Source organism: Vidua macroura, chromosome 1 (genome assembly GCF_024509145.1).
Source record: "Vidua macroura isolate BioBank_ID:100142 chromosome 1, ASM2450914v1, whole genome shotgun sequence".
Classification (NCBI taxonomy): Eukaryota; Metazoa; Chordata; class Aves; order Passeriformes; family Viduidae; genus Vidua; species Vidua macroura.
In genome coordinates this window covers 43094242-43106554 of record NC_071571.1, presented here as the reverse complement: position 1 = coordinate 43106554, position 12313 = coordinate 43094242, and the positions used below count along the sequence as shown (strand labels likewise).

The following is a 12313-nucleotide window of genomic DNA, read 5'->3' as shown; positions in this document are numbered from 1 at the left end:
GCTTGTAACACCGTGTATTCTAAACAAAAGCTAAAGCTAGAAAAAGCTGAAACACACCAGAATCTCTTATACTTTGAGCTGGAAGTATAGTGCCACATCATCTGTAGCTGGATGTGCCTTTTGCTTCCTCAGCTTATGCTGCTGCTAAAAGAGATTTAGATGACTCTACTTGCCTTTTGTTTTGTTCTTAACACATGTCATAAAAATGGATCAGTAGCACTGCTTAATTGACCATCAGTACTGGTATACTTCACTGTAAATAACTCAGGTCAAATAGAAATGTTTTTTGGATATTTTTATTATGAGTTTCTTCTAATTTATTTAGTACAGTCCCAAAGTCCTTTAAGAGTTGTGGGGAAAAAGCAGGAAGCATAGGGATTATGATAATGGCTCAATGCCTAAAATTCATTTGGTCTACAATTCAGTTTAGATTCCTTTACCAATTGTATGACTTTGTTAACCTTTAGACTTTTACACAGATGGAGGAAGGAGCTCAGAATGCAGAATAAGGAAGTAAGAGGTAGAAGGAAAACATTAAGTATATAATCAAAGCCTGATAGACAGTTGAAAACAGCAGGAGTGGGATGCACATGAAGAAGGGAGCATAAACACTAAGAAAGAACATTAACGGTAACAATGTGCAAGGCAGAAAAAAAATCAGTTTATTGTTCCATTTTTGAAGAATGAATTTAATCCAAAACTCTTTAGACAACTACAGTGTATGACCAGACATTCTTCTGCCATTATGAATATACACACCTATCTCTGTGTATATGAGCATGCATATATGTATATAAATATGTACATACGTATGTATGTCCACAGTTCCTTTGAAGCTCAGATGAAATGCAGCCCTTTTGAACAGTCAATAATAAGAAGACTCTTAGGGGCTGAGTGGCCATACATATACATACATGTTTAAGAGTAAATCTGCCAAATTACAAAAATTATGGGCTTAAATAGCACAAGGATGAGTTAGCACAGAAATCAACAGCAGCTGGAGTCTAATCCTGCATCATTCCATCAAAGGCAGCTTTGCCAGTGATGCTCTGAGTGCAGGACTGGTGTTCAGCCATGGCCCAGAACACCCTTTCTTTGCTTTAAGTGGCAGAAGGGGACACAGGTAACTGTGAATCCTCCCTCCACTGTCACAAACATTTGTTCTTCTTCCTGCCCCTGAAATCTGTGCCATATTTACCCACTTCCCACTGCAGCCTGGACTCTCAAATGGAGCTTACCCACATGCTTATGTACTACATTACCCTCAGCAGTGTCCTCCAAATACCTCCTGTACTTGCCTGCTGGCCTGAAGGAGGCCTCTTCTTGCTCTGTGCCATTCCCAGCTGTTGCTGACACACTGTTACAGCTGGAGATGAGGCTCTGAAGCCTGTAGCTGTTCCTCGAAGTACAGCAGCTGATCCACTTCAAAGCAATCACTTGCTCTAGAAACCAGTTTCTCCAAACAGCTCCTGATCTCCTCCTCACTGGCATTCTGCTGTCTCGCTTGCTTGAGGCAGCTGTACACGGCCTCAAATACCTCCACTCCCAGCTTCCCAATGGCAGATCTGGGGATAAATATTATAGAAAAGGTAATTCATGTTATGTAGTAACACAGGCATTAACTAGTGTAGATTCCTTCTGAATGTAGGTTTGATTAAAATATCATTATGCACCTTGTTTGCCTGACAGGAAAAGGAACTAAAGTTTCCTGGAGAATTTCTCCGGTTTTAGTTGCTATACAGAGCCCAAGAATAAAAACCTGGCCATAGCAAAGTCATGGGAAGCATGGCCATCTTCATTGTTACAATCCAAGAATCCTCTTCCTGCTGAGTCTGACAGACTCTTTTATCTACAAGAAGTCTGGTAAACACACATGTATTACTGCCTCTGGACTTCATCAAAACCAAAACAAGCAACCCAGTCAGCTGAACACCAGTGGCATTTTATGTGAGCACACTTTGTTATTCATTGCTTTATTTTAGCTTCTATAAAATACAAGAAAACCATTGTACAAGCTCAGTATGAGCTAACTTGACACTTTTTTTCTTTTCTATAGTGCTCTCCTTTTATCAGAACACAAATCTGGAACTCAGTGACAAAACGCACACTCACACCATCTTAATATTGATTTATAAAAATGAACCATTTGAAAACTGCAAGACAATGAACAGCATTTCTTCCTCCTAAAGGAAAAACATCTTTAAATTCATGTATCACAGGTAACATAAAATTTTTCACTCAATGATGGCTTCATATTTTGATGAAAATACCAGGGTAATTTTCCTTTAGCATTTCAGAGACTATCTGCCTGCTCTTCATGCTTCTGACACAGCATTTGGTTTTTTTCACTAAATGGTTACATATTAGAGCAGTTGAGAGTTGGTTGTCTTTTAGATAAAAAGGATGTATGTGGAAGGGAGCCACGTCATATGGTGCCTGCAGTAGGCTCCCCAGCCAGTGCCTGAGGCAGCAGGAGATGGGACACCGTCAGCCTGTGGCTGTATCAAGGATGTTCTATAGAGCGGCAGAGAAAGGGATCACAGATCCCCTTCACGGATCCCTGGTGCCAGCATTAAGGCTTAGAACTTCACTACAGGTGCACATAGGTTCAGAGGGAACAGGCACACTTTCCATAGCAGTTTAAATAGTTAAACCTACCTCCCAACAGCAACTTCACAAACTGCAATTGTAGTTTTTCCTGATTTTGTACTGATTTTGCTACATGTCTTAACACCAGGGCAAGCTCAACTCTTCTCACCCAATAGCATAATCAACCTAGCAGTGTAGTTGCTTTTTATCAGTGATCATCCTGTTATTGCTGAGGAAAAACATCCTCATAGTAAAATATCAGCCAGTAAGAGTTGCATATTATGTGAATTCCTCAATTCTTAGGAAAACATTGCAAAGACTTTATTGGTTCTCAAACTTCTCCCATCTCACTTGCTCTTTGCTCTTCTAGCACCACGATCATGCCCAGGTGTGATCCCCCTTTGGCTTCAGGTCACCACTCTGCTGGCTCCAGACATGGAGGTAGATCAGGAGCTTGGGGCAGAGAAAGCCAAGACCCAGGATCAGAAGTCACAGGGCCAAGCTGGAATCTCTATCGGTCTAGACCTGATTCGGTCCTGCTTCCTATAACTACAAATTACCTTTTTATTTTCTACCAAGAATGTTGTTTAGGAGAAACTAAAAACTGTTGGAAATAATTAATTCTCAGACACTAGAAACCTAGGGATTGGATTACCACTGAAAGCTAAATGGAGATTTGTTTGACAAACAATGTACATTTCTTCACAAAACACTATCAAAAATATCACTATTTCTTCCCAACAGTTAAAAATGAATACATGACAAGTTGTCCTGAAATCACTGCTACTTCATGAGTGCCTTTAATGACTCCTCTCTCCCTCTTAGACAAGTATGTTCAATTCTTGGGCAGTCCTGTCTATTTAAAGATGAATAATTAGGCAAACATACACCTTGGGAGTATTGCTTCTGCTAATAAATGTGACCTGCAGACTTGAGTCTTCTCTGTTCAGCTTGGCAGAGCACACAAATCAGCTAATGTGTGTAATAGCTGATACAATAGAATTAAGGGGAAGATGTTCATAGGTTGAAAATTATGGGGTAGGTAACAAAAATTATAACCTACTTTTACTAAAGAAGACATCAGGCTCTGTTTGGACTTGAGAGCTGCATTAATTTGACTCTACTACCACATCATGCATCACAGAGGCAGAAGTGTGGGATCTCAGAGAGTAAATGTCAAAGAGGTGTCACCGAGTGAATCTACGATCCTGATGGAAGGAGAGGAGAAAGTGCTTCCTGGAAAGTGAGGTTTGTCCATTATGGCCCTGATCTTGTGCTAGGGGATATTTGTCCATCCATATAAAATCCTAGAGGCACAATTACAGATTGCTATTTCACATGAAATATGGGATACCTGCACTGATGTTTAAAAAGAATTAAAGCCTTACCACCAAATGTGCTGTGAGAACAAGAGCAGAACTCCCATTTACAGCCACATTTGGCCATCCATGTTTTCTGATTTATTGGCATTTACTCTCTTCATGCTATCCTATAGCTCACTCACCTACAAGCTCACTGTGAGTCATCATCTCTTCTTCAGCCAAGAAAACACGAGTGAAAGGGACATCTGACATCTGGGATTTCATTACTGTGAAAAATTGTGGGCCAGGCCTCCATCCCACACTGGCCTAAATTGTTTTCCAGTGTGCTAAAATCCAAGGAATTACATTGGGCTCTACCAATCTCAGATCATTCTTTTCTTTCTTTGTTACAGATCCTTAGATGGAGGGATTCATTGAGCTCAACTTCCCTCACTCCTGGCTGCACAGAGCAGTCCCAATGCTCCGGGCAGAGGAGACACAGGGCTGGAAGCATGCTGTGACCACCAACCCACTGGCTGCACAGCAGATATTACCAGTCTGGGGACACTGTCACCCACGGAAGCTGTGGCCTGAGAAAAAAATTACTCTTTTTGCCAGCTCTTTTTGCATGCAGCACACACGACGGGCCTGAGAAACTGAACGGCAACAAGACCCAAAGGCCATATTGATAATTGATTTGTGGATAATGACGGAGTGTGGGCATAAAATAGAGACTTGGTTCAATCAAGGATAAGGCACTTCTGAGTATGCGAGACGCAGTAAAGAATATCAGCAAAATCATAGGCGCTGCTGGAGTTAGAGGGGAGTTAAATAGGAGTCTTGAGAACTGCAGATTTTAGACACAGGGTGTCTAAAACCATTCCAAGTCATTTAGTGGATCTGAATTTATCAGGCTATCTGGTGATTCACAGTTGATTTTCTACGCATGAGTGCAAAATTACTAAAATTTGACAATATAATAATGTTGTGTTCTTAGCTGGCCGAGGAAGTTGTAAATCTTTCCCTAAGTGAACAAAGAATTTTCTATTATTCCACTGGTTTTCATTTTGACTATTCTGATGCCAGCTACATATTAACATCTCCTTTCTGGCTTGGAGATCAATTACAATACACCTACCTTTATGCCACACTGACAAAAGCCACAAAACAAGATTAATGCTGAAGTTGTGCTCCTCCATAGGCATTAGTTGCCAGGTTAATATCTCTCAATAACTTTGTCATGACCTGCCTTGAAAGATAACTATGTCACAAATCAGCAGCTAAGGGGTTTTTCAGCTTCTCACTTTCCAATGTCATTTAGCATGATGGCAGCTATCATTTAAAGCCATCCTGGTCTCAGTGGTGCCTTCAGGGAACTGTGTGTGGTCTGTGCAAGGAGAGGCTCTGCACAAGCCACTACTGAACACACCAGAGTAGTAACACTATGGAAGTCCCTTCAGATCAGGCATCAGCAATAGCATCTCACCTCTGCTATAACAGGCAACAAACACACTACTCCTAAGACAAACACAGAAAATTCAATTATTTCAAAATAATTAGTTACTCATGCCTACATCAAAGCAAACCTTAATAAAGAAAATTTCTGGACATGGAATACCCATTCCACTGGGCATTTATTTATCCTTTTGAATGCAGCCAGGCCACCTGCATCCAGCACCAAAGAGCACATTGTAAAGTAGAGAACAAATCTGGGTTGATTTTGGCTCATGGGGCATAAAAGTGAGTGCAGGGATCTTTGAAAGAATAATTTCAGTAGATGCCCCTAAATTCTGTTCTTCCTAATTCAAGGAGCTAACCCCATAGAGTCCAGCAGAATTACATAGGATTCTCATCAACACATCCAAAAATTATTTGTCCCTGAATTAATGCTATTTCCAAGCATTAATTTATTAACCCCACATTTCTCTTTAAAACAGTACAACCATGCCACTTAGCAGCTAACCAGTAGTGATATGAAATCTCAGCGAAAAATATTGTTACATTTATCTCCTGAGATGACTTTGCAAAAGAATCAGGAAATTACATATCCTTAGTCTCATACAAAATATTGTTTTCTAACTGTACCAGAAAATCTTAAGATATCTGCTACAGCATGTCATGGTTCAATAAACAAACAGGTTTATCTCAGAACACAAAGGATCTCTGTCCTCTCGAGTTATCTTTCTGTCATTTGGTTTGCTGGCATTACTGACTATGAATGATTAAAACTTTGACACTTGAAAGAAATGCCTCTGGGTTCAAATCTTCATTTGCAGCATAACTTCTCTGTTGCTGTTTAAAGACCCCTTGAGATCTGCTAGGAGAAGGGCATAATAAGTTCCATGATCCAGGTTTTAGGAACTTATTTCTAAAGGCAGGGCAACTGTTTTCTAGTTCTGACAGCAGTTCAATCTTGGGAATGTGAAAAAAATAGCTAAGTCTAAGAAAAGGTCTTATAAAAATAAAAAAGGCAGTGGAAAGTATTACTATATAAAAGCTAGTAAGAAAAGAAATATAAATTACTACTATTAGCCCCCACCTTCACCTTCAAGCCTCAATGGACTTTGACTATTCTCATATTACTACTGAAGGAAAATTTCTGCACTTGAAAATACAATGATAATTTTCCTAATTCATCCTTAGTTACTCTGTAATTCTTGAATTAAAGCACCTTAATTTGATTGCAAACAAAACTCTCTGATGTAATACTTCAGAGACATGCAAAATCTAAAGCATATTTAAGACATGTTTTCCCATGAGTTAAGAAGGATCTTATTATTAAAAGATGTAGACACACAGGTGAAGAAATATCAACAATAATATTCTCCATGCACCTCATATTCAGAGATAAATGAATTTATATAATAGGAATTGAAGCCAACATCTGCTCTTGGAAGAAGTGTTAATTAGAATTTAGAGCTGCTAGTTGAATTCTAGTTACTATGAATTTAGAAGATGATTTATCATAAGAGAAAATGTATTTTTTTTCGTTTTTCCCACAAAAGGAAAAAAATTACAACAAAACGGTCATTTAAATCAAACCTGAACACTGCAATTTTAAAGTCTTCCTATATTAAGAAATTTACTACCAATACTAAAAATAAGAGTGAAAATATATTTCCTTCTATAGAACTATTCTTCATGAGGTAGGGTGAGTGATAATTACACTGTTTCACTGTGGCCATGAAGAATTACCTGAGAATTACACTTCCCTGAGCTTTATACACAGTCTGAGATTTCCTAGTTTTTCTATAATTATTTTAAACAACATTCTGATTTTTAACAGTGCCATGTCATCCAGAGAATCTTTGAAAAGTCATCAGTTTAATTCCTTCAGCATCACTGATCAAGATCAAGAAGGAATTCCTGGCACACTTAACACATACCTGATGCTATTTGCTTTGTTTATCAATGTATTTGTTTTAGATGGGTGTCTCTGAAGAGTAGCACAATACATAGCTACTTCTTGAATGTGGGCATTTGAGGATACAATAGTTACCTCTGAAAAGTAAATAATTGTATGCAGATCTTGTGAGATTTAAGACTAGAACTGCATTCTGCTTTGTTCACCTGTGTGGTAATAGAGTGTTAATGCTGATTTCCTTTTACATGGCTTAATAGTGGTAGGGGGTCTCTCCTGACATAGGATTTCATACCAAAATGAAAAATTTAAAACCAACAATTTACCTGTTAGAGAAAGGAAAAGGTACTTATGCATTTCAATGAAACAATCAGAATACTATTACTATATATATATTTTTCCTCAATCCAAGCATTGTCTTTAGCCATACTCTATTAAGTGCTACTACATAAAACAATGCATTTCTGAGTTAGCAATAAGTGAGTCTCATTAAAAGGTCTGCCAATGCTTCAAAGGTGCTTCATTGCAGAAATTAATGAAATCAGTTGGTATGGAGATAGACGATTCTTGATAGAAATATCACAAACACCACAGTAATTTACTCACAAAATTTCCAGCTGGGCTTGAGCACTGTACAGCCACAGAGGGAGGTGAAGCAGCATTCAAGCTCTGAGCTATGCTAAAGACCCATACAAGGTTACAGTAAAAGTAAAAATACTCTTAAACAATCGAATCAAAAAGACACAAAAAGACATTTTAAAAGCTAAAAAAAAAAAAAAATCTAACTGATGTGGAATGTGAGATATCCAATTATGGCAAATATTTAACTGTATATATACATATACATAAAAATAGACACTAACATATACACAAAAAGGCTCTCAAACCTATTTGCCTAAGGTTTTATGCAAACAGTTTTTCAAACATCAACCATTTAGGCTTAGTTCATATCTATATCCTCCCAATGGGGCCTTAAAGCTAGGTGGATTAAGTCCACAGCTTCTTTCAGGTCTCTTTTCACATCTTTAGCTCTTTAAGAAGTTCCTAACACAAAACAGGACTAAGGCAAATTCACATTTTGGCAGAGCCATACAATTTCATGGTGACACCACTCTATAGAGAAAGAAAGGAAAGCAATTACCAACTACGGACAGTAGATCTATGATTTTCAGAAAGGCCTAGAAAGATTTACGTATTCAGTTTCTTCTAGGTCTGCATCAAAATAAGACAAGCTTCACAGAGCTGTTTAGGCATTTAAAGACATAGATAGAAGTCTAGTACCTAATTTTTTCCCTAAAATGCAAGCATTTAATATCTTTCAAAAGAGAGCTCTGGTCATTCCTGCGTCCAACCCCTTGGAAAATTCCCTACCTACATTTCTCTCAAGTAAACTTCCCAAGGTTGCAATGCTACTTCTAGTAAACACTGACAAAATAATTCGAGTGGTTCCATATTGAAACCAGACTATATAATTAATGCTGTGTGAAAGTGTTTTTGCATTTGCAAACTATTGACAAAACCAAGGTGCTGGAAATCTGAACAGCTCAATCTATGCATTATATGTGCACAGCACAAGAAACTAGGCAAGCTATGCTTTGTGTGCAAAACAAAAAGAAGTGTAAGTCTCTGAATGTTTTGAGTGTTTGGGGCCCCTTGACATTTTCAAATGAATGAGTCTATACTTAAAATTTTAGTTGTTTTGCTACTGAAATGCAATTTTCAAAGTGAATAAAAACTCTCTATAGTGCTGAAGCAATCATAGTGTTAATGTCCACTTAAAAAAAGAAGTCCTTAAAAATTCAGAATAACAGAATGACTCATGGATCTATGACATACAGTTCAGCAGAGAAGCTGAAACAAATCTGTGTTTTCTTTACATATCTAAGCAAATTCACAAAATACTACACGTTGTTATGACCTGAGGTAATAGTAATGTGAGGCAATAGTAATTCAAGTCATGTGCAAAATGGTGAGCATCAAGTCATGTGCAAAAAGATGAGCATCCCAAAAAAATGCATCGAACTTTAATTCTGCTCCAATATTCACTCACTCTAACTACCAAGTTTGTTCTCACTATTCATTTCAAAGTGCACCCTAACAAATGTAAAACTGCTAAGAACTGCTGAAATCATGGTGTTGGCAGGTGACATGCTCTTCCCATCCTCAGATGCAGGATGGAGAGTAGCAGCATAAGAGACAAAGTGCCAACAACAGAAGCAGCCCATTTTTGTCATGGGAAGGGGAGGAATATGGACAGTGGGAAGAAGCTGAATGAAGACCCACGGAAAATGCCTGAGGAATTAGACCATGACCTCTAACTTCAGCCTTGAGGGGTTCCTGCTGCTTCTGCTGCAGAGGACTCCTATTCTTCTGAGCAGCAGACACTGTCTCACTGACCTTCATTTCTTCTTAGGCAGGAGAAGCACAGGATTTACCCATTCCCACTTTCTCTTTCAGTCGTTGCCTGGGGACAGCAATGACTCCTGAGCCAGGAGCACTCACTCCTCCCTGACAGAAGCCAAGAACCAATATTCCAGCTTGGCCACACACAGGCAGAATTCAATCTTTCAGTGTTCCTACTGGATTTCCTGTACTCTCACTTGCTTGTAAAGCAAACAGCAAACCCAAAATACTTTCTTCAAATTTGGGTCTGGAAAATATTGAAAAGTATAGATAGTGCAATTATCTTAAAATGGATTTTCAGTAAAAGAAAGAGAAACTCATGGACTAAGATGTTTAATTTTTTTCCATAATGAACTCAGTGGACTCATTTGAGACTGGCCTTTAAAAATGAGGTGTGAGAAACTGTGACAAGAAAGATGGATATGTAAATAAAATCTCAGCTTAGCCCAAAAGATGCAGAAAACTATAGTCATGCTGTAGGATGCCTTGGGACCACCAGACAGAAATTATTACCTGAAAATGAAGTGTTGGACAGAACACTGGTGTGTATAAGAGAAAATTCAATGCTCAGAAACATTTCAGGATCAATACCTTCAAGAGTACTCTATTCACCTGCAAAAAAGTGGTAGCTCAGAGTGTCAATAAACTTCCTTACCAAATATGTCTTTTGTCTGTGAGAAGACATCTTATTCCTCAAGCACGTTTACATCATTGCACCATCAACATGACAGTCAATGGCAATCAAAAGGTCACTGATAAGTTTTTAAATCAAATTCATAAAAAACAATTAGCTTTTCTGTATTTGTTGCTTTTGTCTTCACTAAAGCTGCCCTCAATGACATCAATAACAAAACCAGTTTCAGTTGGCTCAGAAAGGTCCACTCTGCATAAATTGAAATACTACATCAAGTAAACACTTTCTTTACTGTAATATTTTTTTTTTTTTAATTACAGAAATAAATGTACAAAAAGTCTTCTATACTTCTAGCATTTTAGGACTACTTATCTCAAAGAACATCCATTGCCTACTGAATTACCTCAAAATGACCTTTATTTCTGAAATTTTAAGATAATCTATGCATTTGATGTCAGCATCACAAGCACAAGAAGCATATATACACACTGCTCGTGAATCTAAACCAATAGTGTTATGAGCATTCACAGGAGCAGAATAAAAATATTACCCAATGCTTTTTCTTCATGACTTCTGAAAGACTGCCTTACTTACACTCAGCAGGGGATGATGAAGTCTTTTTCCTGATCGTGGTATGCTGCTGTGCATAACACTTTGGGGACTGACTAAGAGGTGCTTACTGCTGGGCTAAAGGATTTTAATTTACTTGAAATTTGGGGCATAAAAGGCTTTTCCTTCTACTGCCATACATTTTATTGAATTCTAAAGTGCATATTAAAGTTCATGGCTATTAAAATGACTCATTGTAGATATTCATGGATATCTCCACAAAGGAGCACAAAATGATCTGTACTAAGTTTTTTATATGGATCTCGAGGGAAAAAAATTAATAGGTGCTACAACAATTTAATCTGACAGGGGAAAAATGCTTTGGCTTGAGGAGGAGTTGCTTCTGAAGAACAGTGTGGTTCTCTTCTGAGATGCACAGTTGGAAAGTCTCTATAGGGGAACATCAGTGGAACAGCCATTCGTTTGTCTTCATGGATCTGTCCATGAAGATAACTTGGCTCTGGATAGTATATGGCAGTAATGCTTCTCAGACTCAGCATGCACCAAGTTACCACGTACCACCAAGGATGGGAACCACCACGAGAATTAGATGGTGGCCAGGACAGAAGATACCAGGAAATGGCTCCTCCCATTTCCTGCATCTAACATGATTCCTCAGTTTCAAAACCCAATATGAGGAATAAGAATCTCACAGCTCCAATTTCTATATTTGGTTGAGTTGTCGCTGCTGGCACACAGGGCTGGGAAGGTGCATAACGATAACCTTAGTGGGAGCTAGTTCAAAAAATGGAGATTTCTTATCAATGCTGCAGATCCCAATATCGAAATGCTTAGCACTGAAGTGGAAATTTTTGTGGAGACAATTAACTCAGCTTGAAAGGTAAAGTTAAATCTCTGCCCTTATAAACTTCATAATGAATTCAGATACCAAATATAACAAACTAGAAATTGTTGTCACTGGATTCAGTGATTTTATCCTGACTTTTACTGAGAGGACAGCAATTCACATTGATGCTGACTGCAATCAATTGGAACAGAGAGTGCAATGGTAATTGGAAAGAAAAAGTCAGGGGAAATATTTAGGGGTTGTAGTGATAAAAAAGCCATTTCTTTTCACTTAAAATAGGAGGAGACCAAGCACTCCTACCTGCCATGTTCAAGAATATCAGTGGCTTCCTTCTATATTCCCATAAAGATTTTTAGCACAGCTTTGCTCTCACATGAGTATACTTGTCAAGTCTGCCATAAGAATACTGTAGAAACCTCCTAAATTGATGCTCTGATACACAGCAAGTCAAAGAAGGCATTTAGTGAGTCATGCTGCAGTAACTCAAGCAATGAGCACATAACATCTTGTCAAGGGACTGCCTTGCTACAGTGGTTTGCAGGCCAGCATTATTCACATGTCAATTGGAAATGGCTAAAAAGTGCTTTAGTTGTTAGACCCTGTTTTAT

At 38.3% G+C, this 12313-nt stretch overlaps 1 protein-coding gene across 4 annotated transcripts in view; it reads right to left on the bottom strand.

Annotated features, from left to right (window-relative positions):
• Positions 1-307: 307 nt before the first annotated feature.
• The window catches only part of NEK11 (NIMA related kinase 11), an 81924-nt gene continuing 69918 nt past the window's right edge, over positions 308-12313 (bottom strand). For all 4 annotated transcript variants that reach the window (XM_053993089.1, XM_053993107.1, XM_053993099.1 and 1 more), the window contains one exon: positions 308-1565. In XM_053993089.1, the coding sequence (XP_053849064.1) occupies positions 1361-1565 (205 nt within the window). In that variant the 3' untranslated portion in view covers positions 308-1360. The remainder of the gene's footprint in view (positions 1566-12313) is intronic.